Source organism: Onychostoma macrolepis, chromosome 14, assembly GCF_012432095.1.
Source record: "Onychostoma macrolepis isolate SWU-2019 chromosome 14, ASM1243209v1, whole genome shotgun sequence".
NCBI lineage: Eukaryota > Metazoa > Chordata > Actinopteri > Cypriniformes > Cyprinidae > Onychostoma > Onychostoma macrolepis.
This window is the reverse complement of record NC_081168.1, coordinates 6,820,204-6,844,812: the sequence shown is the minus strand read 5'-3', so window position 1 is coordinate 6,844,812 and position 24,609 is coordinate 6,820,204. Positions and strand designations below refer to the sequence as shown.

At 36.7% G+C, this 24,609-nt stretch overlaps 1 protein-coding gene across 5 annotated transcripts in view; it reads right to left on the bottom strand.

Annotated features, from left to right (window-relative positions):
* The window catches only part of tenm2a (teneurin transmembrane protein 2a), a 646,939-nt gene that overhangs the window by 237,468 nt on the left and 384,862 nt on the right, over nt 1-24,609 (bottom strand). For all 5 annotated transcript variants that reach the window (XM_058798657.1, XM_058798659.1, XM_058798660.1 and 2 more), the window contains one exon: nt 14,847-15,146. In XM_058798657.1, coding sequence (XP_058654640.1) covers nt 14,847-15,075 — 229 coding nt within the window. In that variant the 5' untranslated portion in view covers nt 15,076-15,146. The remainder of the gene's footprint in view (nt 1-14,846; nt 15,147-24,609) is intronic.

Here is a 24,609-nt window from a genome sequence, read left to right as displayed (position 1 = left end):
CACCTCCTACTTTGATGAGTATGATCGCGCTCATTCACACACAAAACCTCAACTCACCACATTCACAGAGAGCTGGACACAAGCCCTCCGCTAACTAATATATATATAAATATAGTGCACGTCATCCAAATTAAAGCACGTCAAACTGAATCGATAACCACAACAGAGTCCCAATTAAGGACAGGCGGTGGGAAAACAATTAAAGAATAAGGCATGCACAACCAATTTCTTCTCTCCAGTAATTAAAAGAGTCAATGCATGCCCTCCAATCAGCTGTAAATGAAGAAGCAATTTCATTCATTAACACCCTTTAAGACAGGAATCTTCACAACGGCTGAGATCGATATTGTAAAAATCAAGCGACCTTCATAGTTGCTTTATTCCTGACTATGTGGTGGGTGGACATAAAACGCAAGACACTTCTGACTGTAGTAGCTCGAAGATAATTATTCTTTTCAAAATGACTCAAGTTGTATGCTGTGAGAACTCGACACATTTACAACAACTAATATAACTACACAGCTACAAAATAACTCTGGATTTTCTATGCTACTAGTAATGCTACAAACACAACTAGTACTGCTATCAGTCTAGTCAGACCGTACTGTACCTGACATGAAGTAGCTCAGGAACGGGGAGAGATCCATGTACTCTGCGAGGGCAACAACAACATAAAACACCATCTTTAATGCCCAACAAATTCGCATTTTACCTCATACATTTATCACATCTACATAACATACTGCACTGCTAACATTTCTTCCAACACCTCACAAATAGGTTTTCCCACTGTAGACAGTTTATTATTGCTTTTCATAAAAGCACACAAAAGAATAAAACAGGTTTGTATAAATCACAAAATTTTTATTTCTAGGTTTGTAGCATTTGGTAGTATGCAGCCTGCATTTGTTGATATGTCAAAAGACAAAAGTTTTAAATTTTTTTTTATATCATATTTTTATAAACAAATGTACAGAGGCTCAAAAAGTATTTAAGTATTTACACTTTTAAAATATTCATATTTAAAATCTATGAATGCTATTTATTTCAATATCAAATAATAGATTACAGACAGACAGACAGACAGATAGACAGATAGATAGATAGATAGATAGATAGATAGATAGATAGATAGATAGATAGATAGATAGATACCATATGCATGAAGACGTATATGAACATTTGATGGAGCTCTGCAGACTGTGAAGAAACAGACCATCTTGTTCCCTTCTTATGTTTACAAATTTCTAGTACAGCCAGATGGAAAAATACCATAGTAAACCAAAAGAATGGGCATCTTTTTCTCAAACTGGGAATCATTCCCAGAGTGGGGACCGATCCCAAAAACACACTCAAAGCCTGTCGAAATCACAACTCCCAAAGGAGGTGGTCTTTCACAGAGAGAGGCACAAAAAACAAGCCCACCATCTTCAAGACCTTGTAATGTCATCAAAATGTCTCATAACTTCAATATGCTCTTTTAAAGTTCTCCAAAATACAACATACTTGTGTGTGTGTGTGTGTGTGTGTTTCATTCTCATTTCATGAACACTTCAGATGTTCAGATTTTCACATTGGTTAGACTGGATGCAGCGCTTTTTACAACATGGGAATTCATATTCTCCTGTGGGTTATTTACTTAATTACATACTTTTCATTACCTCTGATAATGTGGACTTTATGTCTCTCATAAGCTCCTCTAATCAGGGATCATGCCTGTTTCTTCCTTGCACATACTTCACTTCACCTGTTCTGTCAGTGATTGCAGTAACAGCCACTGCGATCCATATATTCTTGACCTCTGCCTTTCTATTTCCTGTGCTCACTCTTTTCCTGACAGTGGTCTTCAAATAATAGAACTCAATTCTTACATGTCATGCATTTGCTGAGGTTACTAAACTGCTTCCTGCAGCTAACAAAGTCAATGGTCTCTGAGGCAGTAAATTTGTCCTTGTTCTGTAGTTGTCTAAAATGTAACAGTTTTTATAATGAACTAATGTTTACCAGCAACACCATCCAAAGATATACTGTTTACAGGTAATATTTTTCATATTTCACAAATAATTTACAGAAATAAAACTGCAAATTGTGCACAAACCCATGATGTAGTTTGATCTACATTTTTAATTGTTTTAATGGTATTTTACAGAATGGTATTAAACTGTAAATTAGATGTTAATACAATTATCGACCGAAAATACATTGCACATAAAATATCATTACAAAAGTTTGAGGTTTGGTAAGATTTTTTAATGTTTATGATATTAGTCTTTCATGCTCACCAAGGCTGCATTTACAGTATTTGATCAAAAATATAGTAAAATAAATAAATAATAACATTGTCAATTATTATTAAAATTTAAAATAGTTGCTTTCAATTATATTTTAATTTAACATGTAATTTATTCCTGTGATGTCAAATCTAAATTTCCAGCAGCCATTACTTCAGTCTTCATTTATTCTAATATGCTGATTTGGTGCTCAAGAGACTTTTATTTATTTATTTGTGGAAACCATTATGTATTTTTTCAAGATTCTTTATTCTTATTTTTTTTTCTGTTTCAGTATTTTTCAGTCAATAATTAAAACTTACATTTACTAATTTATTATATTATTTGTTATTATTATTTTAACTGACCCTTAACTTTTGAACGCTAGTGTATAGAACACAATGACACTTCAAATCACAGTAGAAAAATAGCTGCACTTTAATTGATCACCACATGCACGCAACTTAAAATAAATATGAAAACAACAGTGCAAAAAATGCAATGAATAGTAGAAAGAGTCAACAATATGGTAATTTGCATGATTTTTCGTGGTGTGCTGGGAAACAGTAACACATCCACCATCCAATACCACACATTATATATAAAAGAAGGGTCTGAAAGTCTGAGATGAGTGCAGAAAATGCTAGAAATCTTAATACAAATATACACATATTCATAATAAAACAAACAAACAAAATCTACTTTTATCTCTAATGTATATATGGTTAGTTAACAGACTGTGATATCTGTAAGCTCTTAGATGTTGGTTATTCCAGCTTTATCTGTGCATATGAGGTATAACATATTCACCCTCTTACATCAACAGTATGTGCATTTTTAAGCTACTTTGGTGAATCTGCCAAGTGAATCAATGTAAATATAAATGCAAATAAAAACAGTAAAACCGGTAGAGAAGGTAGGAGGCAGATCATCGGAGAGAGAGAAAAAAAGTGATACATTATCACAGTGATTAACAGTGTGTGTGCACTTCACATATGTACAGCTGAGTAAGAAGCCATCTGTGCAGATCTGAGTTCACAGTTGTGGATGGTGTTATTTAAAGACCTGTCAACTGATCTAAAGTAATGGATCTATCTCTCTATCTATATATCTATCTATTCATGCATCCATAACTCCTCAGAAATGACTTTCTGTGACCTTACCAACATCTTTCATTTCACATTACATTTTAGGTGCCAAATTAGGCTAACATGTCTTAAGAAAAAGTTCAGAACTAGTTTCAATAATTTTGAAGACCACAGGGGAGTTGCGTAGGGTCTTAAAAAAGGGGCTTTTAAAGACTTTAATTTGACATCCAGTGCTTGTATCCAGGCTGGAGGTGTGTTTCTCCTATGTTTCCAATGCTGCAAAAGCCTTTTACAGGTGCCCGAACACACACTGAGGTAATTTATAGGCCTTACACACCCCCGAGGACTGACTCAAATCCCATTTTAGGCCCCAAGAGTGGAAATTGTCCGCTGGTCATTATGCTTCATCAGACCTCCTGAGAGAGGGGGCTGATTGACCGCTTGAGTAATATAAAAAGACTTCCGCTTCAACAGGGAGAAGGATGTGATTTGTGCGTGTAGATCTGCATGCCTCTCTGTGGTCTCTCTATAACCCCCCGCACCCCACTACTGATGATGGCGGGTAATGGACCTGCTCCAGAGAGCGTCTTTGTGCTGCATGTTTGTTCATGTTCTGTGGGCTGATGGTTATTATTGTTACTGAAGGCATGCGCTGAGGAAATGGGACACTGTAGGAACCTGCGAGATAAAGTGAGCGCTGGCTGAAACTTATTTAAATATGCCACTTGACAAATTGAAACTTTACCTCTTTTAAGAGAAACTTTGGGAAGAGTTATGTGTGGGGTACACCATTTTTAAATCGTCACGCCTAAATAAAATATGTAGGAGAAATGACGCACAGTGAATTTGACACTTTAGGCATATTTTAAAATGAATAATTGTCACTGTGTTAGAATATCAAACCGAGTGACATTTAAATTTATAGTTATTTAAAGATTTATTTAAAGAGCCAATTTCACAAGAATATCTTGGTTGGATGACACTAACCTTGTTGGTTGACTAAACAGCAAAAAAGTGTTCTGACATTCAGACTTTTAAAAGTATGGATTAAATGTCGAAATACTTTTTAGAGCTACTGTATATGCTGTAAATTATAAAAATGCAACAAATAATAATAATAATAATTCAATGTGAAGCCCCCTTTTCCACCATGAAATAAATAAATAAAAATGTTAATTTTTTATCTTGCAATTCTTATTTCCTCCCAATTCTGAGTTTACATCTCACAATTCAGAACTGTTTCTCTGAATAATAATAAAGTTAGAAAAAAACTTTTCGCTTCACAATTTAGACTTTTGTGAGTTTATCTCAGTCACAATTTTGACTTTTCTTCTCAGAAATGCGAGTCATAAACTCTCAGTTGCACATTATTGTCTTGCAATTCAGACTTTTTTTTCTCAAAACATCTCATAATTTTACATTTATATCTCACCAAATAAAAGTTTATTTAAAAAAATTCAGAATTGTATACATTAAAAAATAAATAAAAAATCTCAATAGTAAGATAAAAAGTCACAACAATCTTATTTTTATCCCGTGGCAGAAACAAACTTCCACAGTTACTTGCTATTTCTTTGTAACCAATGACATTTGCAAGCAATTTCAATGTGATAATTGTTTCTGCACCAAATTGTTTTCAGTGTACACGGTTAAAACAGAGAATACGAGGACGAACAAACCCTGATATAAAGAAAAGGAGGTATGTAGAGGGAAAGGACATAAATCAAGGTCAGCCTGCTGGGTTCTAGGCAAGGTATGCTATGAAGTGGGTCGTGGGATTGTGGCACCATTAATGAAATGACACAGCTGGCTCTGCATCCCTCTAGATATCTACACCCAGGTCCATTCGCTTTCTCAGCTCACGCACATACTGTACACAACCACGACACCTTCAACCAATCAGCACCCCTTCAGATTTGCCTCTTATTCAACATTCACTGTATTGTGCTCTCCAAGCAACTCATTAATGCAGTGCTCTATAATTATATTGCTATGGAGACGCAGTTGGGTTCTCCATCATTCGCTCGTGACTGCTACACCTACATTTTATAGAGATACAGATTTTCCATAATTGACTGACGGTATACTGCTCTCCATGGGAAATCAGCTCCTGCCACAGATACAAGTAACAGGTAACAAGTTATTTTTTTTTATTTACACCATAATTCATACACAACCTTTCAATTTTGAGACATTTTTTTATTCAAGCATATGAATGGAAACAGTTTTACCAAAGAATATATATAAAAGTTGCTTATGCTTGCCAAAGCTTCATTTATTTGCTAAAAAAATATATATTATTGTAAAATATTTCTACAATTTACAATAAGAGTTACCTATCTTAAAATGTAATTTATTCCTGTGATGGCAAAGCTGATTTTTCAACTTCATTACACCAGTCTTCAGTGTCACATGATCCTACAGAAATTTGGTGATCAAGAGACATTTTTTAAAAATTATTATCAATGTTGAAAACAGTTATGCTGCTTATTATTTCTGTGGAAACTGTGATACATAAGTATTTTATTTTATGTTCTTTGATGAATACAAAGCTCGAAAAAATACAAATCTTTTGTAACATTATACACTTCTTTACTGTCACTTTCAATCTAAAAATAATTTTTTTTTGGACATTTATTTAACTTTATATTAAATGGCTTTTATTTTGATAGCGCTAAATTTACAACACACAAGCACTTTCTCAACTAAAGTTCTTAACTGAAAAGCTCAACAGAAAAAATATCTAGACACGTTTTCAGTATAAAATGTCAAGATGTGACACGACTAGTTACTTTTAATACATAAATTGCGCAATATTTTAACACCTTACGTTAAAAATAACATCTCCCAGGACTGCAGATACCGAGCCTTAACCGCCGCTTGGTCATGGCTGAACGTGTGAGGATCACATCTAGCACGCTGTCTGATTCAGAGCCTCCTACCTGTCCCTGTGACATCAGATCCTGCGTGGGGCGTGCTGGCGCTGTAGGCAGCATGCTATCATCGGTGGTCTCAGAAGGGCAGGGTGTTAATTGAGAGGGTTTACGCTCAGCAGTGGGCGTCCGGTGAGTTTTCGCAGCATACTTTGTTCCCAAGATTCATAGCACATCATTAGGGCCCACATTAATGTTGGGACATAAGAGTTAACAGCTAAGCAAGAACAGGGCCCTCGGTGTCAAACGCCCTGCCCCATGTGAACCACCTGCATCGCACGGCCACTCAACACCTTTTAATTGGGCCGCAGAAATAGCTCTGACCCCACTGGGAGCCATTTTGTTTCTCATAAAGCACCTGACATAAGCCCTTGGTATTAACACCATCACATATGCTGCAAAAGCATGACATGTTTGAAGACCCGAAGGAAGCAGATCAAAATCCTTGGGGAGCGCTAAAAGGGTGAGTATATTTTTTTGCCATTCAAGTTGGGGTCCCATTGGTGGCATCTGGTTAACAGTTTGTAAATTTGTGGTGACAACTTTATCGAAACATCTGTCTGCATTTGGCACTCCATTACACCCGTATAATAGCTTGAGTTGTATTTACTAATCAAACAAGAGAGCACCAAAACATATCTCTAATTTAAGAGACCTTCAGTATTTCTCATTACACCACAAGCTCACTGCTCATTACCCAAAGTGTCATTTTAACCTCTGAAAAAAAAAAAACATGAGACATGTCTGAATGTTTTACGGAGAGTCTCCAGGCACTGAGCGAGATGCTTTATAAAACTGGATTTGACAAAGTATTAAATACCCTGCGCTCAGCAGCGTAGCGCCATAACTGAACCCAAGGGCAAAAGCGCCCCAAATTGCAGCCATTTAGCCACGTTATACTGTACCAAACATTTAATAATTAAAAGAATCCTTCCTACGGAGGGATAAAACAACAGCCTCAGAGATACAGGGAATGCCATCTGCAATTAGACAGAGCTTAGCAGGCTGGTGTCAGAAGAGGTGTCACAGCTGTCCAAACTGTGAGTTTAACCGGCATGTCATGAGTGCTATTAAGCACCAGCTGACCCCCTGATGGCCTTCAGGGCTCAGACTGCCTCAAAGAGTCTTGTCTTTTTGGATATGGTGCCCTGGTACCGCGGTAAGCTTCTTCATTAGACGACTCAACCACCCACTGCGGCTGCCATGGACAAAGGGTGTTCAGAGGTAGGACTTGGAGAGCCGAGACCCACAGGGACATAACTAGTAACCTATATTATTCTATCTGTAAGTTGTTTGCAGTTGCCAAGCAATGTATTAGCTTTAACATAGAACTGACAGGTTTTTATTTATAGTCATTTTACAGCAGCTTTGAGCATAAATCCAATCAGAAAAAGTCACTATTTTTAACCTTATCTTTATAAAAGGTAAAATGGCCTCATGCCAATCCTGCAAGCTATTCTAATTTTAAGCTAGCTGTCTGTGAAGGGTATGGCACCTTTCACACGCACACACAATAAAAAATAAATAAAGAAATAAAGAAATAAACTAACAAAACCAAAAAAAAAAAAAAAAATGCTGTTATTATTAGTAGTAGTAAAAATAGTAGTAGAAATAGTATTTGCTACCAAAACAAAACAAAAAAGTTTTTTGGACTAAATAGTAGAGGCCATGTGTACATATATGCATATAAAATTAAATAATGATTCAGCCCTCATGGGAATCAAGATAACATAATGAAACAATGTTGGCTGTGATCATAATGTGCATTTGCCTTAAGAGATTCCAGAACAGATTAAAGGCTTTCAGCAAGAATATGCCATATTAAATTCTTAAAAGATTAAGCGACGTGTTAATGCAATTATTGTAAGCCTGCTGGCATATACGTACAACCTAAGATCAGCAGTGAGTGGAGACTGTCCAAATATCAAATATGCATTGTTAAATGTATAATTCTTAAAAGGCCAATTCTGAGTACTGGGACAGAACACACTACGAAACTGGAGAACAAAAAAAATTCAACTTATAATCAACTAAATTAAATTAAATACATACAGTACATATATAAATAAATAAATGCTGGATTACTCTGTTATTATTAGTAGTAAAAAGTTAATAAAAAAAGTTTTTCACCTATGTTTGGGTGTAATCTCCCACTGTTTGAGCTTTTCACAAAATTCATGTTTTTCCTTGCTTATCACTCAATATGTGTCACACAGTCAGATACAAAAATAATGTGTCAAAAATGCATCATACACTTCAGTGAGTTAATGAATTGAGACTACAGGATGGTTTCAAATGATTTTCAGCTTGATCTATTGAACCGGTACCATAGTGAGACAGAATATCTTTAGGTGTTAAGCTAAATTTTGCACTTGACAAGTTTTTGTTTTTCTAATGCTACAAATGTGTGACAGAATTGACATCAAAGTTTTGACAGAAAATAAGCACTTAAATACTTAAAGTATTTAAATAAAGACTAAAATTAATATAGTATATCATCATTTACATATACACTATTATTATTAATAATAATACAAATTTTTGAATTATATTGAATTAATTATACAAATAAATAGTGTATAAAAATAGAAGAAAAAATCAGATTTATAAATAATGGACAAATTAACTTGGTCTGAGGGTAAATGATTTTAAGGGTAGTGAGGAAAATGTTTTTATAAAATAAAGAGAAATCAAATTAAATGGTACATACGTACTGTATGTGCTAAATCATACGCTCTCAAATCTAGTGATAATGACTGATTCTTTTTCAAACGTGCAACTAAAAATGTTGCTACTTGATAAAGTAATGTAAGGTAATATTTCTGATGTTTTTGGGGTTAATTAAATACCCGAGGCATTAAAAATCTTTGCCTTGAATTGAACTTCTTTGCTTGTATGCCCCGACAAGCAGTTACAGACAGAGGAGGTGTCTGAAGCTTCAGGGACACTAGAAACCAATTCCTAAGCCATCAATGAGCAAACAAGAAAACTCACAACTGTCTCAAGGTTGACGTGAAAAGAGTTTCAGGGTGTTCAGGAGAGTGGGCGAGGCTACAGGGCAATGAGAAATAGAATGCGACGAGGACAGCAAGAGACAGAGAGGGAGAGACTGCATTTAATCTCACAGTGTTTTATATTTAATACCCGCCAGGTTCTTTTGTTCCCCCTTTGATCTTTTCCTTCTGAGATTTATTGCGATACACCAACAAAGCACAAAATCAACAAAATAAAATAATCAATGAAATGCATGACTTGACAGCTTATTCCACATCAAAACAGCAGCTGTGGGGTGATGAGAGGGAAAAGTCGAGTACAATGTCACAAACAAACTGCTGAGGGGCTCCTAAACAGAATATGACTAGCTCCTTCTTGCTTCTCTCTGAATACCACACGCAAGCTATCAGCTTGTTTTAGATAGCTCATAAAGTAGGAATTAGGGGTTAGGCAGGGTGCCGTGGTCTTCTGAAATCCACAACAGAGCCTGTGACGTTTGGAACAAGAACCAACACACAAATCCAGGATCAAACTGGATCCAAACAAACACCCCGAGGGACCGCTAAAGCTCCTGATGTGAAACTCATTAGTTCAGCAACTAATTGTCATTCTGTGTGGCGTGACAAGTGATGACAGTCTATAAAAGCCCCAGATGCACATTTAATACAGTCAGGAAGGGCTGTCAATTGATTAAAAAGTTCATTTTTTACCATTTTATTTATTTATTTAAATTTATAATTAATTGCACTAATTTAACAAATTAAATTAGCCTCCCTACAAAAAGAAAGTGCTGTCAATAGTGTCCCCAACACAAATGCTGAGAAGCAACAGAAGCGTACAGCAATGAAATAAAAAGCTTGCTGCAGTCGATGGTGTTGCAGGACGGTCCGTCTCTACTGAAGGCCTGTGCAGACACAGATGTGCCTCTGTAGACGCAGATGTGCCCCTGCAGGGGTGTGAAGACATAGAGGGGCGGAGAGTGATGGAACATTCGATCTACTGCCCTACTGCTCGCAGCTGGACCATACGCTTGAGAGCCACCAGTGAGCCAAAGAGCCCAGCTCAGTTTTCATTTTCACCTAAGAGGAGCCATTACTGAGACGTCTAACACATCTGTTTATAGAAATAAGTGGCCAGATCAATTATAATCAAAGCACGGGATACTAGAAATCTACCTCACCTCATCAATTCAGTACTATGTCATTTACAACCATTTTGACTGATTAAGTGCAATTTTCCACTGTTCTGGCTGAAATGCCACTCCTAACAACTAATTGCAAATTACTTAAAGGGATAGTCTGCACAACAATGGAAATTCTGGCATTATTTACTCTTCCTCATATCGTTCCAAATCTGTATGCCTTTTTTTTCTTTCTTTTTTTTAATCTGTGGAACAAAAAAAAGGTATTTTGTTGGTTATTATTATTATTCCCAATGACTTTAATTGTATTTTTTGTTTATATAATTGAAGTCAAGTTATTTAATTTCTTCTATTACGTTCCACAGAAAGAAAAAAAAAGAAAAAGAAAAGAAAGCCATATAGGTTTGGATTGACAAAGGTTAGTAAATAATGACAAAATGTACATTTTTTGGGTGGGTTACACTTTAATTATAATTCAAAAGTGGACAAATTGTATGTGTGTGCATGCAGTTTGTATATTTTTGAGTGATGTAATTATTTTAACATTAAATGCAATTGACTATTTCTGGCTAAAATGTAAATAAAAAGATTATTAAGAATGTATACCTTTTATTCTTCTTCAGCGTGATCTTAATGAAATTGCTGAGATCTAATAATTACTCTAAAATCCTTAAAAAATACAACTTGAAAATTGGCTGCATAAAGTTAAAAGGAATGTGCTGCTATTAAAATTCTGGTTGATACTGGTTAATTTATAAAAAAAATTAAAATAAAATTAATTAATTAAAAAATAAATAAATATTCTATATATAAATATATATATTCTTAATTATTTATGATTTTTTGTCATATTTTCCACTAATCAATTTATGTTATTAAAATTTTATACCATTTCATATAAATAAAACACTTTAAACTAAGTTAAAAACTAGTTTTAATGCTACAAGTGAATCGTCATAACACTGTAACATGCAGTATAAAAACAGGTATTCAATTTGAGATTGGCTAATAATTACATTTAATCAATTAATGTTTTTTTATTTATTTATTTTAAAGATTGCCTTTAATTGAGTGTTACATGACAAAATATGAACTGGAAACAAGCATGACCAATTAAGTATGTATGTATGTATGTATGTATGTGTGTGAATGAATGAATGAATGAATGAGCAAGCTGATAGCTGCAAAAGTACCATGTATCCCTAAAAGATACAAAATATATAGTATATACACAAAAATACTCCATGAATGCTTTAAGTACAGTATTAATGTTGTCTGATTGACAATCCAGACCTGTGAGCATGTCCTCATATCCCACAGAGCAAAGAGACTTAAAGTGTAGAGCATTAAGAGTCAAATCTGCTCTCAGCGTGACTCTGAGGAGCATTAGGAGCATGCAGCGTCTACAAACACCAAATGGAGTCAGAGTGAAAGGTTGGACTGGTCACTCGGACAGAAAATAGCTCTCTTAAAAAGTTGAAAAGTAATATTTTGCTTCCTCTCCGCGCAACCGTTAACGTGGGCCGTGATGACTATGTGAGTGAGCGGGAGAGAGCAGCGTAATTTGGCAGTGCCCTTTGAGTGCTGTTACATATGGCCCCTGCACGCTGTTAGTCTCCCGTGGCAACACTTCCCACGGATGCATCTGCAGTCAGTGAGTCGCTATCGCCTTAAGTAGCCGAGCGGCATCAATCTGACGGCCACCAACTCTGTGCTTCTCCATAGCCGCTGCGCCTGTCAGTCTGTCTATCTGTCCTCCCTCCATCCAGTTCCCTACACCTACCCATAATTCTTGCTCACTGTCGCTGTCACCGCACGTCCCCCAGGGACCGCAGGCCACTCCACCCCGGGCTGCGAGAGCTCTGGGATCTGTTGTCAGCGGCTAAGTGCTGTGGCAAGAAACAGTTGAATGGAGAGAGAGAAAAGAGGCTGCAATCTCTCTGGCGGGTTTGTCTTCCTCTTTCGCTTGGTCTGGCTGTGATCAATGACATCGAGTTGGAATCCATTTGGGTGCAATCAATGCGGCACCGGCAGCGGCTCACGCAGAGGACGACTCGCAGGCCTGACACCGCCTTTTTCAAAGATGACCCATCCGTGGCTTCGCTCCGGATCCGTGGCAGCCTGCTCATTATGACGCCATAGAACTCGCTCTCTCTTCCTGTTACTGCTTCCTTTTCTAGCCAGCCTCAGGTGAAGCGGTTGACTTCTCTTATTAGCATCATCAAAGACATTCAAAAAGGGACGTAAAACACAAAGATTAAACAAGGGGTACCGCATCTGAACCAATCAGTCTGAGCTAGTAAGCCAGTCACCCTCAATCAAATGCCTGCTGCTATTTTAGCATGCATCTGCAGTTTGGCACTGTGCCGAACATCCCTGCATGGAGTCAGCAACAAGTCTACAGCCTGAGGCATGAAGTGGGTCGACCGACGTAAGTTATAAGATGGCTAAGACTGAACAGGTGACGGCGGATCAGTGGCATCAGGCTGAGGAACATCTGCTGGGAATTGGTGACACATTTGAAGCAGCAGGGGGCGGAATTGGAGGTACTTCCTGTAATAGAAGCAACCGCTCTGAGATCGGGTTGCGTTTTTTCTCCAGCAGCATGCGTAAACACAGAGCAGAGGGATTAGCTACAGGTGACATGGCCTGCAACTGAATACACTGTCCTGCTTTTATGTTTCACACCTTCACTGTACAATATATGTCATGTAGAAGCACAGATATCCATGTCCAAAAACATCTAATCACACTATCATCACCCTAACATTTTCTCTGCCCGTACCCTAAAATAAGAGTGAAATTAAGTGATGTTAGTCTCTAACTAGGTGTGGGAATGTAAAGTGAATCATGATCTGATTTCAGGATGATTCCTGATACGTCTAATTTTTTTTTCTTATTCTGCTGTGCATAAGCAAAACACAGTGAATACACACTGCCAAAACAGACTGAACCATCTTTTTTTGTTGGCGGAGTTACAGTATGCTGCCTTTTTAGAGCAGAACTATCATGAAAAATGAAGCACACTGATTTTATTTTTCCTTTAATTTCATTTTAGTAAACTATGAGTTATGAACAAAACACAGAATATTTATAAAATGGAATAAGTTTCTTTCTTTGAAACACTGCACAATATTTGCACCTTTATGTGGTTCATACATTTATACTTTTAACTGTAGTATGCACGACCCAAATGACTGGACGGACTAGTTAGCATACTCATGGTTAAACTAAATAAATATTACAATATTTGGTAACACTTTACAACAAGGTGTCATTTGTTAACATTAGTTAATGTATTAACTAACATGAACAAACAATGAACAATACATTTATTACACTATTTATTAATCTTTGTTAATGTTAGTTAATGAAAATACAGTTGTTCATTGTTTATTCATGTTAGTTCACAGTGCATTAACTAATGTTAATAAACACAACTTGTGATTTTAATAATGCATTAGTAAATGCTGAAATTAACATTAACTAAGATTAATAAATGTTGTAGATGTATTGTTCATTCTTAGTTCATGTTTATTAATGTTGTTAACTAATGAACCTTATTGTAAAGTGTTACCCAATATTTTTATATTTAATATTTCTATTTATGATTTATTATGTTTTGTATTGATTTATCAGTAACCATTAGTGTCACATGTTGAAGAAATATATATATTAGTGGTGTCAAAGGATTAATTGCGATTAATCGCATCCAAAATAAGTTTTTGTTTGCATAATTTATGTGTGTGTGCTGTGTATATTTATTATGTACTGTATATATAAATACACACACATGTATATATATATATATATATATATATATATATATATATATATATATATATTATGTTTATTTATTAAATATATGTATTTATAATATAAATTATATGAATATAAATATAGACATGTAAATACATGTAAACATTTTCAAAATATATACTGTATGTGTGTGTATTTATATATGCATAATAAATATACACAGAACACACACATAAATTATGCAAAAAACTTATTTTGGATGTGATTAATCGTTTGACAGCACTAAATATATAAACATAAATATACACACAGGTGCATCTCAAAAAATGTGAATATCATGAAAAAGTTATTTTTTTTCTTATAACTTATTTCAAATTTTTTTAGATTCATTACATGTAAAGCACAGCATTACATTACATGTAAAGAACAGCATTTATTTAAAATAGAATTATTTTGTAACATTATAAATGTCTTTACTGCCAATTGTGATCAACTGAATGCATCCTTTAATATATAAAAGTATTAATTTTTGTTAAAATAGTAAATAAATAAATATTGTATATATAATCATATAGGGCTGAACCCTGTATATTTTCCTATTCTGTGTAGCAAATGTGCTGTAAATATGAGCATACTTTGTGGTATATTTGTGTGTTTTTACCTCCTTGTCTGGTGAACTCATCTGCTTCATGATGCACCAGGTCAGTCACACATCCCCCATAATGCAGGCGTGACTCATGATCGAAAGCCTTCAGGGTCTCGCTGGAGCTGTAGGACTTCTGGGTGGGTACGCGACATTCATCGTGGTCCAGAGAGGAGGTGGTGAACTGGAAGTCTTTCCCACAGTGGCCGTGGGTCAGTGTACGGTGCCTGCGCTCCTTCAGATCCATGACAACTGCTGCAGCCCGATGATCAGATCAGTCCGCAAGGTGGAGGTCTCAACAGCTGTACAGTCCTTCACCTGGTAATAGAAGACAACACAAATCAATAAAGTACAAAATATATATTCCCTGCTGAAACGACCAGCATGGATTGCTGATTTGAGCTGGTTAGTGCTGGTCTTGCCAGCGGAACAACATAGTCATAGCCAAGAAAATCTCATCCAGATAAGCTTTCTAGAGAATCTTACTGACTAATGAAGTTTCAACAGCACTACAGCATCCAAAATACAGGCAAAAACAGAATCAGAACTGATATACTGTGAATGCACTTTATTTTACAGTATGTGCACTTACATGTACTTACAGTGTACCTACCTAAGACAGCACTGGCCAATATAAGATGACTACATGGGTTAAGGTTAGGTTTAGGGGTAGGTTTGGTATTATTACCCAGTTCTTGTTAATACTATAATAAGTACTGTACATAGTATGTACTTGTGGAACAGGACTGTAAAAAAAGGGCTACCAAAATATCTCTTTGCTACATGGTGCATTCATAAACATAACAGTAGAAAAACATCTAAACAAAAAGAAGCAGCTGTCATTACAGTCATAATCACAGATGAAATAGTGGAGCAGGAACTGGGACGCGAAGTCATGATGCCGATGAAGAATGAGTGATAGAGTGAAAAAGAGGAGAAGGGGGAGGAGAAAGGAAATGACTTGAGGGCATTGCGAGTCTCTCCCTCATTATCGCAGACAGAGTGAGAAAAGCTCCCTCTGTGGCCGTGAGAGGATAATCACAGATGCCTGGATGTGCCGCGGAAAATAGGGAGCCGAACACAGCCCGGCCCGATCGTATCACGCTCTCACACACAAAAACACCAGCACTAATCTATTTTAAATCCTGTGCATACTGGAGACGCTACCCCAGTCCTGAACTATCAAAGAAAACGATAGTTTTTTTTTTTTAATGTTTTTTTGAAGATGCTTTTAATGTTAAAATATTTTGCTAAATTAAATATTTTAATTGTATTTTGGGGTTTGATAATAAATGTGAAATAGTAATAATAATAATTATTATTATTATTATTATTATTAAACTAAAAAATGAACCACACGATAGTATGTGAGATTAACTGTGGTAACCGTGATTTCATTATAAAAACACTACAATTCAAAAGTTTGAGGTTAGTATTTTTTATGTTATTAAATGTGATTAATCACATTAGCTGTGACTAATTTAATCATAAGTACATTTACATTTATTCATTTAGCAAGTACATTACCATTTAAAAGTTTGGTGTAAGTAAGAAATTAATACTTTTACTGAGCAAGGATGCACTAAAAATGTATTAAAAGTGACACTAAGGACATTTAAATGATTTAAATTTCAAATAAATGCTGTTTTTTTTTTTACTTTCTATTCATCAAACAAACCATAAAAAAGATATACGTTTTAAAAATATATTTTATAAAATACTAATACTACCAATAATAACAACAATCGTAACCAGGGGACTGTTTCATAAAACAGAACCAAATCAAATGACAATAAGTCACCCTAACTGAAATAAACCTGGCTTGTTTGGTAAACTTGTTTTATGAAACAGGCCCCAGGAAAGGTGTGCTTCACAAGTCCTGAAGAAAGTGTCTGGATGGGTGCGTAATAAGCGTAAACATAAAACACACACGCACGCACACACAAAGAATCCTGAATTAATACAAATCATGTAATCTCAAAAATAAAATCCATTAATTTTCTCTTCACAGTTTTTCATTCATTTTTTAATTCACCTGTCAGTGTGCAGCTCATCAGAGTATGTGTACTACCCACAAAGTCCATGTTTCTGAAGCAAATGTCATTCTAACTTCAGACATGATTCTACGGTTTTAGCGTGAAAGCGAGTTGACAGTAATTAGACACTAATTAAAAGTAAATTCACCCACACTAGTCCAGCTGCAGGCATCCTTCCTCTACAAACATGCACTGTTATTATACCTGAGCCATCTGAGTACAGAGAACATCAGGGGGAACTTTAGCCGGCCCCTCTGTGCCTGTCTGTTTTACTAAGTGCGGTCAGAACAAACTGAGCCTGCTCCTGTCCCCCTCAACAAGCGCTCTCCACGCTGTTCCTCCTGCATTAGCTTGATTGGAGGAGAAGTCCACCACCCCAGGGATGGTCCGGCGTTCGGCGCGGAGAGGATGATTTTCCTGCTCGGCAACAGACCGTTACATAACAACACGGCCACTAGCTGTCCTGCACATACTGAAAATAATTGAATATGCAGAGGAAAAATAATCAGGTCACCTAACACGATAATTATTTACTGCGAAACACTCGCATAAAAGAACGAGAGAGACAAAGCGTGCAACACTGGCTTAATGCGGATTCATTAAAGGAGACTATAAGGTCATTTTAAGATTTGCCTGCAGTGTCTGTTGATTAGAAGCGGATATTTAATGTTTATAAAGGCCTCATTATGGGCTAAAATAAAACATTCAATCACTGAGGCCATTAACGGTTCAGAACGGGAGTGTTTACTACGGCGAATAAAAACCAGACAAAGCTTCAGATTGTGGAACGCAGGAAACGTCTTTGCTTACAAATGAATGACCAATTACCGTATATGTATGTTCAAACATGAAACTGTCCATTTAAGTCCTTCTATTCATTGCATCTGACCTTTCTTCAGTCTACCAGGCCTACACTAGAAAGCTTTGTTGATGTCTGGAGTGGGTTATTTGGTCAGCCACTGTGCTGCAGGGGCTGTTCAGAGCGCTGATTTAAGGTGCAGTGGCATTGTGGGTTTTTGCAAGAGCATCACATGTGTGGGCGTGTGGATGGAGGAAGGGCTGGTTAAAGGAGGGCCCTGGGGCTGGTCTAACACCACGGTGGTGAGATGATGCACGATGGTGTGGAGGAGAACCAGGTCAATATGAGCCCAGGCTGCAGCACAACCAGGTCAGTCTTTCCATTCATTACAGGCAGTGTAGGAGAAGTGAGGCCTCAGGGCTCAGAGCAGATCCTGCCTCCCTCTCCTCAGGCTCAGCCCGCTGATACTCCCCCCCTCCACAGGACAGCCATCCTCCCCAGAGAGAGTGATGGGGGATGTGATGAAGACAGAGCCATGGAGTGAAGAGGAACAACAGGATGGTGGAAGAATCTAGGACAGGTGATCTTTTTCTTTCTTTCTTTCTTTCTTTCTTTCTTTCTTTCTTTCTTTCTTTCTTTCTTTCTTTCTATCCATCCATGTGCTTGTCTGTCTATCCATCCATCTATCGATCCATGGGCTTGTCTATCTATCCATCTGTCTATATATCCATCTATCTGTCTGTCTGTCTATCTATCCATGGGCTTTTGTAGCTATCAATTTATCTGTTTGTCTGTCTATTTATCAATCTTTCTATCTTTCTATCTATCTATCTATCTATCTATCTATCTATCTATCTATCTATCTATCTATCTATCTATCTATCTATCTATCTATCTGTCTGTCTGTCTGTCTGTCTGTCTGTCTGTCTGTCTGTCTGTCTATCTCTGTTTGTCTGTATATTTATCGATCTATCTATCCATACGTCTATCTGTCCATCTATCTGTCTATCTATCTATCCGTGGGCTTGTCTATCTATCTATTTACCCGTTTGTCTGTCTATTTATCAATTTATCCAAACATCTACCCATCTATCCGTTTGTTTGTATATTTATCGATCTATATATCCATACGTCTATCTATCCATCTACCTGTCTATCTATCCGTGGGCTTGTCTATCTATACATCTGTAAAGACTTACAAATATTTACTTTGATCTTTATTAAAGATTTACTGTAAAGAACTTATTTGCTGTTGTTTCCTTCATCAAAGACTTACAGTCTGTCTATCTGTCTATCTATCTATCTATCTATCTATCTATCTATCTATCTATCTATCTATCTATCTATCTATCTATCTATCTATATATACATGCATACATATACATACACAACTATTGCTTGCATGTGTGTACCTACATGGATGTTTGCTAAAAGCAGTAAACACACTTTAATGAACACATGTACACACACATGAATGAACATTGAATTTCAGGTTAAGAATCTTTGCTCAACTTCTTCCAACACCCAAAATGCCAGTCACAATCTATGTGAGACATAAGCAAGCAATAAATGCCAGAGAACAGAGAATGTAAATAAAACAGCAGTGCAGACCATGAAATCGCAGCTGAACTGAAGGCTTTACAGGAGAACGATAGAAGTGTTTTGCGTTAATCTGAAAAATTACAGAGGCAAAATTTTGGCATGCAGAAGAGCTTCCACATAAATTGAACTTTCAAGGGCGAGAGCTTAAAAATGACACGGGTCTCTGCAGAGACAGCTCAGCATGAAAAATCTGGCTGCTACAGAGAGATCACCAAGCATTTAAGCTGGGAGTACTCTTATCAAGACAAAGACATAAACAAACCCTTAACCTCAGAGATTTGGAAGTTGAAGCTTCATTGTAAATAATGACATAATGTTCTATTTAATATGGCAGGGTCACATTCTAGTCTAAATGTCTGCACCAGCAACATTAAACCCAGAATAGCAAACATAAATAAACATGGCCCTGAACTCTCATCTCAGTTTATGGTCTGTCGCCTCAGACGCTTCAAAAAGACAGCTATTACTTGAGTCATTTAATGTAAAAAATGTTAAAAATGCAGAGTAACTACAAACTGTCAGGTTAAAACATTAGAAGGTATTTTTATCTGAGACCGCAGTACTTTCTAAATGAAATGTATCTTTCTGGCTTTGAAATGAATTTAAAGGACATTAAGTGAATCAATCAACATACAAAGCCTTACATAAATCAGTAATAACTTGACCTTTGCTTCTGTAATTCAGCAAATTACAGCTTTTTATCTGCATTATTCCTGGCCAGGCTGTGGTTATAAAGCAGGTACATATCATGAATGAATGAATGAATGATCATTGTGTATGAAATAGGCATTATTTTGGCTGTTTCGTTTGGTGACACTAGTGGCACAGAAATTATAAATTACTTTATCTTTTTCCAAACTGTTTTTTTTTTTTTCTTCAGAAGTCACATGCGCTCATTTATCACATACACCACATGCTTAAAGTGTATTTCCAAGGCAAATTAGATAAGACATTTCCTTACCAATGCACTGAATTGGCATAAAACACATACACATCAGGGCACAATTTACTTGACAGCCAATGGAATAAGCTCTTTTAATATTAGGAGGAAGTCAGAGGGGAGAATTCCCTTAAGCATGTAGAGTATACAGACGTTTCAGTGGTGTGTTTTATCTGCGGTGTAATTTTTATTGTGTGACATTAGTGCCTTTAACAGATCTGAAATTGTGCCGCAGCCTTGATGGCGAGGCAAAGCAGAACAGAGGAGAACTGTGTGGCTTTTGATTAAGATTTTAATGAGTGCATCCTTTCCCAGGCAGGGGTCATTAATCAAGTCCTATATGGAGGTATAACCGACAGGATAGAGTCTGTGCATGGCAGTCTTCAGCTGGAACCAGGCCGCCATTTTAGGTCCACACATGACCAAATTCTAGTGATGCACTTATGCTCAATTTCTCCCTCTCATTTTGTCTCTCTTGCACCATCTCTCTCTCTCTCTCTCTCTCTATCTATCTATCTATATTTCTTTACTTCCCCCATCTCTCCAGGGAAACCCTCTCTTCTATATCTCACCTTCTGTGGGAAAAGAGATATTCATATTATCAGGCAAATAGTGCCAAGCTGCTCTATATTCTAAAATGTATTACAACAATCACCTTTGATATGAGTTGACCTGTGCGAATATATTCTAGCCTGCACAAACAAGATGAGAGACAGTTCACATCGATTCAGTGCAATGTTATTTCACAGCCTAAAGAAGCAGCTCACCCAACAACGGAGTCTCGAATTAATATATATGAAAATATATGTACTACACAAACATTTAATTTTAATACTATTTTCATATACATATGTATATGTATATATACAGTATGTATGTGTATATACATATATTGTACATATATATACCGTAAGTTATAAGAATTGAATTAAAATATATATAATTTATATATACACTAACAAATATTTTAGTTTAATATTTTATATATTAAATTTAATTTTACACACACATAACATAATATATATATATGCACATTATGTAATATATATATATATATATATATATATATATATATATATATATATATATATATATATATATATATATATATATATATATATACACACACACACACACACACATATATATACACATATATATATACATATTAGGGGTGGAGCAGTGCATATTGAACCGTACGGTTCATGGGGCAAATTCAAATGGAAGTGATCATCCCTATCCCCTTGAGTGGTGACTTTGGAGTGAACAGGGCACGTGCGTGCCATTATTTAGCCGTTAGGAATGCACTTGGCAAAGGAGAAATATAATTTCCTCATTATCTGCAGCTGGGATGTTCCCGTGACAACGCAGCACGGTGTGACTCAGCAGATGTCGCTGTTTTAATGTCATAAATGTGTTTTTATTGTTGTTAGCATAACTGTTGTAAATGAGCATACATTTTATATTTTAAAACGTTTTTAAAGTTTTATGCTATATAATAAATAAAAACTAATATGTATACAACTTTTTAAGAATCTGCTGACGCACACCGCGCTGCGTTGTCACAGGAACATCCCAGCTGGAGATAATGAGGAAATTATTATTCCAAACGACTAAATAATGGCACGCACGTGTCCTGTTCACTCCAAAGTCACCACTCCAAGGGGATAGGGATGATCACTTCCATTTGGAATTTGCCCCGTGAACCATACGGTTCAATACGCGTACCGTTCCACCCCTAATATATTTATATCTATATATATAAAAATACAATTTTATGTATATTTATCATAAGTTATAATATGATTTGTAATTTAAAATATATGCATTCAAATACAGTATATGCAATAATATATAATATAATATATACATATATTACATAAAGATCACATCATATATATATATATATGATAGTATAAGATAACATAATACGCCATATTATACAATCTATTTTCTCATTCGTATTAACATCCTCTCACTCATGATCTGAAGATTACAAATGTCCCTCAATTGTCCATCAACCCCCTAATTTCACACTCTCACAAGTAAATGCAACAAGACTGGCTGTTTATTAGACTAATCCCAAAATCCACATCCGGCCCATGTTCTCAGTTTCTTAATCTGCCTCTAAACAAAGGGATTTGAAGTAGTCAGAGATGCTGCGCTGACACGTCGCTGCTAACCCCAACCATCACAACGGCGCAGTCACCAGAGCGAAGGTGCAAACGGGTGCGGTAATTAAAGACCGACGGAGGGAAGCTGCTGCAAGGGGAAACAGTTAGAGACAGCGCATGGCCTGGTCTGCTGGGAGTTTGAGTAATGACTTCCTCTACAGCTCCGGCGAGATTATGTCTAAACCTATGCCGTATCACGCACAAGCAGAATAACACGTATATTAACCTACAGCTCACGTAGGGTGAAATAACCGAGATGGCGCGATGCTCCACTGAGTGTTTCCAGCACTGGAAAAAGGCATATCCAAGCACAGTTCTTAATGTAAACGTTTCTTTTTTTTTTCCTTTCAGCGAGGCGTGCAAACATATGCTGAGAGCCCGACGAGAAGTTCAGAAGTTAAGAAAAGCTGACAAGCCTAACGCCTGCATCAACAGCAGATGAGGTACACGACTAGCACCAGGTGAGAGCGTGGCTCAGGAGCACAGGTGCACCTCTCATCTCCTCTCCACACAACCTTGATGAGGGTTAAAGAGACGTTGGGACTTTGACACAGACGGCGTGGAGAGCAGACGGGAGCGTGTGACCCACGGGCCGTGCCAGGTCTGCCAGAGCCGGTCAGACGTCACCCGCCGGCACCTCCCAGCATTATTAAAACAATACACTTGACAGCCTTGTACCGTCATCTCAGGGAAGATTAGTAAATCTGTGTCACAGCTTGACATTCTTACCATCTGCTGGGCAAATTATTCAAATTTGCAATAAATGCCACTGTAGAGAGTGGTGATGCAGAGTAATTAGCAAACTGACAGAGGTGCCACGTTAAGGCTGAGTGAAGCTGCGTTTTTCTTCTGCCTTGTTGTTGGTTTTAATCTTCATATCACAGGACATGAGAAGGGCAGGGCAAAACATGTTAGAAAGCCACAGAAGCACTGTTTAAACACCTCCTGGGTAAATGACACACGCGGCCAGGAGCCGAAACCTCTCCACGTTGAATAAATGCCAGTAGAGACACATTTCCTGTGCGGGAAATGTCAGCGGGAGAGCCGCGAGTGGGCCGACTCATCTGCGGTCTTCATCAGGTGAATAGGACACCCCTCCTCATCATCGCAGCTCAATTTAGAAGGCGGTGATAAAAGCACCGAGATCACTTCACGCCCTCACTCTTTAATTTAAACCCACGCTACACATACTGGACATGCGAGAACTGGCTAGGATTGTCTCACAAATCAATTTACGAATCAACTTTGTCATCATAACATCATAATAAATTTGTCATATTGACTACTTTTATAACATTTTTATGTTTTTCATCAGTTTTAGAGCTTAAAAATCCAAGATCACCATTCACTTGCATTGTATGAAGAAGAAAAAAAAAATGTGTGAACCTGCTAAATCTACTTTTGTGTTTCATTCAACTAATACAAGTTGGGAACAACACTACAGTTCAAAAGTTTGAGATCAGCGAGAAATTCATACTTTCATTCATCAAGGGTGCATTAAATTGATCAAAAGTGACAGTAAAGACAAAAAAGCTGATAATTTGAACTTTCCATTCATCAAACAATCCTTTAAAAAGTATCATTTCTACAACATTTAGCATCACAGCTGTTTCAACACTGATAATAATAAATGAGTTTTATGCATCAAGTCAGCATATTAGAATGATTTCTGAAGGATCATGTGACACTGAAGACTGCAGTAATGCTGCTGAAAATTCAGCTTTGCATCACAGGAATAAATTACAAACTACAAAAAAACTATTTTCCAACTAGCAATTTTATAACTTTTTTAACTGTATTTTTGATCAGACAGATTATTTTGATCAACCATCTCTTTAATGTCAATGAGACTGTTCAAAATGTCTCTATATAGTTAATGAGTCTCATGGGCGGAATAAAGCCGTGCGACTGGTCACCAGAATAGCTTTTTAAACTAGTTTTCCCAGAATGCCTATGAGCCATGGGTCACCACACAACCTTGCACACATGACATCATAATCAGGGCCTAGTCACAGCAAACAAGTCTGGAGGGAGGCAATTAATGTCCATCAGATGAAGAGTCACAGATGACTGAAGACTGGTTTGGCCAAGGGACAGCTGAACCCAGAGGGCTCAATGACAGGGGGGAGGGAATATGCAATATGCTGCACGCTCTGAGGACCGTTGCCAAAGGACGCCAGATCTTACAGTGGGAAATTCAAGATGGACCTGCATGATAAACAAAACAATA